Consider the following 4528-nt stretch of genomic DNA (forward strand, 5'->3'; position numbering starts at 1 on the left):
CATCCCGGCTCCTGGCTGGATTTCTAACATTGCCCCATTTCAGATTCAAGCCCAGAAGGGCTTAAGGTGCAACTGGACTGCAATGGGGTTGCAAGTCATGGCCCCAGGACAAGGAGCAGAGCAGAGGCCTAGCAGCAAACAAACAGAGCGCGATGCTCCTGCTCCATCCCAGGGCCTGGCCAAGCCGTGGCAGTGAGTGGGTGCAGGGCTGGAGGGGGGGTGCGGGGGTCTCCCCCTGGGCAGCCTCCCCACTGCCGGTTTTAGGGATCAGGCAGCAAACGGCGCGAGGAACTCGTCCAGCACCGGGCAGAAGTTACAGAAACTGCTTGAATACTGGCCAGGTTTCTCCCATTGCCATCAAGAGTTCTTGGTGGGTCCAGGCAGAGACAAGGGAGCCAGGAATAAAACCACCGAGTGGATCAGCCCAATGAACTGGCTAAATTAGGAGATGCCCTTTGAACCACAGCAAACGCAAGCTGAGGCTTGAGGAACGTGTCCCCTTTACCCCCAGACACTGGCGGCCGGGCAAGCGCAGAACCATTCCCCCCATTTTGTCCCCTTGCACCGCTCTGCAACAACAAGGCTGTGGGGAGAGCGGGATGTGCCCAAAAAGCGGAGCACAGCCCTGGCGAACAGCAAGCCCAGCCCTGTTGCGCTGTCAGCCCTGGTCCCATCTCGCTGCTCTGCGCCCTCCTCGTGTGCTGCTCCACCAAGACAAAGCCATCTTCGTGCACGCCAACGTCACAGTCACCGCATGCATTTTTGGGACCTGGGGAAGCACTACAAGGAGGTGGGGGCTCCTCGGCACCCTCATTACTGGGAGGAGGAGAAGAGGGGGAGACAAGGAAGGTCCACACAAGGTACAGTCCAGAAAAACCTGACTGGTCCCATTGACAGCACGTTCTTCCCAGGCCAAAGCTGGGAAGGTGGAAGGACCTAGTGCTGAAGAGAGGGGCTGAGATTTGAGCAGAACCCACGTGGCTCTGACATCCAACCTCCCGTTGTCCAGCACCACCGTCTCATCCCTGGTGCCCTCCTGCTCTCCTTTCCCCGCTCTCCATGCTGTTTGGGAGCAAACCTCTATAACAAGCCCAGCCAACACAGACTCAAACACAGCAGTGCTACCCAGAGGGTGGGGAAGGTCCCTGAGGGAGCTGCGTTGCCCGGGGCCAGGTCCCGTGTCCTTTCGTAGAGGTGCAGCTTGTCTTTGTTGGAGTGAAGCATCTTCACGTCCTCAAAGGCATAGTAAGCAGCCAGCATGAAGTTGACGTCTCCTGTGGTGAGGAGGTCAAAGACGCAGGACTGGAAGTAGAGGTCCTCCACGGGCAGCTTTTCCCTGCACTTGGCTGTGGCCGTTTCATAGGTGAAGGCCTCAGGGGGGGCCGGCAGGCTGGGCCCCTTTCTCCGAGCGCGGCCCTCTGTGGCCTGAGCCGAGCGGACGGTCTGGAAGTCAATCTGTTGGTTGAGCGGACAACCACGGAGGCACAGGTAGAGGCCCTGACTGTCCCGGTCCTCCACGGCGTTGACCACCTCCTCCGGCATCCGCACGGCGAAGGTGAGGTAGCGGCCCACCTGCCTCACCACGATGGTGGTGCCAATGTACTTCGCCTGGATCTCGATGTGTTGGCCCGACACCTTCTCGGTGATCTTCAGGCTGTTGGCCCCGTGCTTGTCTCCACCGTTCTTGGAGCCGTCGGCAAAGGCAGCAGGGAGCTCGTCCATCTCCGCCTGGTAGACTTTCTGGTCCACGCACTCCTGGAAGCTCTTGAAGATGATGGTGAGCTGTGGGGGAGGAGAGGAAGGAACAGGGTTACAACCAGCAGCCAGGAGCGTGGCCTTCAGCTCACAGGTGTCCCCATACAAGTTGCACCAACTTTTAGGCACCCAGACACAGCCATCCCACAGCACAGGGATGAGGACGCTGTGTATGGAGTCAAGACACAGAGGCTGGCCTGAACTTACTACCTGGATCTGCGCTGTTATCTCCAGGCCCAACAGAGGAGCTCCCCTGTAGCTGGAGCTGGGTATCACTGCTCGCAGGCCTGTGGTGGCATGCCCACGCATGCAGCGCTGTCTTGCCTCCAGGGCCTGGCAGATGGCAGAGGGGGATGAGCCCTGACTCTCTTAGAGGTGGTGGAGCTGCTCCTCTGGCTCCCATGGCATTTACATCCCAAAGGCCGCACCTCTTCCTTTCCCATGCCACTTGCAGACCACTGAGTCTTCTCCATCACATCGTGCTCCATCCCAACCATGCAGACACACACACGGTCAGCGTGGTCGAGTGGGCAGGCCCTCCTACAGGTGATATGGGCATAGACTGAGCCCAACACGGCTCCCCAGCCTTTGCTGGGCTCAAACACAGGTCCCTTGCTGGAGAAAGGACCTCACAGCGCTTGCTATTCCCCTGCTGACCTGGCTTTGGGAGGAAGGCTTGACGAGGAGGAGGAAGATTTGAGTTTGCATCAGAGGAAGAGCAAGTTGCTTCCTCTGTCACTTCCTGCAGACACTGCCACCCCCAAGGCAGCCCTGCCACCCTCAGCCATGTCATGAGGTGCCGTCATGCCCTGGGTTTCAGGCTGCACCACCCCTTACACTACCTCCTCTGGGTCCCGTCCTGCCTCTGGCTGGAGGAAGAGGGGCAGACCAGTGACCACCATGCAAAAACACAAATTGCCCCATGGACCATGGCTTCCACCCTTTCCAGCAGCCCAAGGTCTTCTCACCAGCAATGCTCTCCACAGCTCACGCTGCAGATCTCATGACTGATCCCTCTCACCACAAGCCCGTGAGGCAGATAAGGGTGAAAAGGCTCAATTAAGATGGTGATTGTGGGATCCAGCCTAGAAAGTGCAGGTCCCTGGGGTCCTTAGGGACCACTTCCCTCAGATTTCCTTGCAAGGTCTGAACAAGTTTGACGCCTTTGGGCAGATAAGGAGTTAAGAGCATCATTAAGTATCTTTAAGGATGTTAATTGGAACAAAACCAAAATGCCAGCTCCACCTCAGGTTTAAAAGGTCACATCCAGAGCTGAGAAGCAGTCCCTGTCCTACATGAGCTTCAGTTCTTTCCCTCCCATGCAGGGAGAAGCAGAACTCCCAGACATCTTCCAAAAGCAAGAGGATGTCTCCTACTGAGCCTCCCTTTTTTTTGGCACCAAACACGGCCTGCTGGCTTTAGAGCTTGTGCTCCACAGAGCAACAGGACAGTTCAGCAGCTCCAGGTCCCTCCTGAAGCCGAGGCCATGCCTCAGCTGTATCACAGCAGCACATTTTCACTTGGGTTTCCTCAGTGTTTGCCTTGTACTGTCAGGATGTTTATTTAGGCTGTCAAAGCACCTCCAGAACAGACCGTGTCCCACAAAATGCCTTTCCTTGGCTGCAAACCACAGAGACAATTACCAGCCTGGGCAGAGGGGAAGGCGGTGTGAGGAGCTCAGCTCCCTCCAGGCTTTTCCCTGCAAGGTGGAGCCTCCCTGCAGGCCAGATCTGGGCTTGCCTGGACCTTGGGTGTCCCCCCAAAATGTGCCACCATCATTCCCAGTTTGGCTGTTCACAGCGACCTGGGGTCCCTCAGGTGGGAGCGCTCGAAATTTACAGTTCTTTACTTTGGCCACAATGGCCCTCAGCCTGCTTACCACAATGGGGCTGAGAAACCACAGGGCACTTAAGTAACGGTAGGACAAGGGAAGGATGGGGATATTTAGGGCCAAATGCTCCCATTCAAAGGAGCTCCCACCTGGTCTTACCCTCCCCAAGGAGATGTGCCAATGGTGGAGGTGACAGATGGTGGAAAGGGCTGTTCAGAAGCACCTCTGCCCATGGGGACATGCCCCCCGAGGCTCACCTTGCTGGTGGCGGTGGCCGTGGAGCCAGGCAGCACCGGCGTGTTGGTGACCTGGACATTCAGGTAGTTATTGTCTATGAGCGGCCAAGCCCCTTGCACCTTGCAGGTCTGGAAAGTGTCCGTGAAAGTCCTGAGGTGGGGGTCCCCGAAGAGCCCGCAGTGGGTATAGTTGGGGGCGGCCGAGTGTTTGTGAAAGCTCTTCTCGTAGTGGCAGATTTCGGGGCTGTCGGAGCGCTCCTGGCTGTCCCCAGGGGGCAATGTCCGGAGGCGGGGCTGGGACGTGGGGCCATCCTTGGAGCAGTTGTGTTGCACCATCAGATCGTCTATGCCATGCACGGCGGAGTGGTAGGCCAGGTCGCCCCTGCAGGTGCGGGCGGTGCGGCGGGTGCAGTGCGCGTAGGCGCGCAGGGCCGTGCAGAATTCGGGCGCCTCCTCCGTGCCCAGGTGGTGGGAGCCCGACGTGGCCGCCCAGAACTCAGAGTTGCACTTGAGGATCTTGCATGGAGACGTCACTGCGGGAGGGGAGGAAAGCACAAGGTGGTCAACACTTGCGAGCCTACGCGTGGGACATCCAAGTCTACCCCCACCGAGAGGCTGGTGTCCTCCTCCCACACCCCAAACCCATGACATGGCCTCTACCGCGTGATGGGGCCTCGCTCACCAGACGTGACCCTCTCACATGACC

General features: G+C 58.3%; 1 protein-coding gene across 1 annotated transcript; it reads right to left on the minus strand.

Moving 5' to 3' along the window:
- Positions 1 to 951: 951 nt before the first annotated feature.
- Positions 952 to 4399, minus strand: RGMA (repulsive guidance molecule family member a; the record flags this gene model as incomplete). The annotated part of the gene is made up of 2 exons (XM_010180169.1): positions 952 to 1782; positions 3844 to 4399. Coding segments are annotated over 2 exons (1258 nt in total), but the record flags the coding sequence as incomplete, so codon positions are not given.
- Positions 4400 to 4528: the final 129 nt, after the last annotated feature.

This window comes from Mesitornis unicolor, unplaced genomic scaffold, assembly GCF_000695765.1.
Source record: "Mesitornis unicolor isolate BGI_N332 unplaced genomic scaffold, ASM69576v1 scaffold34962, whole genome shotgun sequence".
Lineage (NCBI taxonomy): Eukaryota > Metazoa > Chordata > Aves > Mesitornithiformes > Mesitornithidae > Mesitornis > Mesitornis unicolor.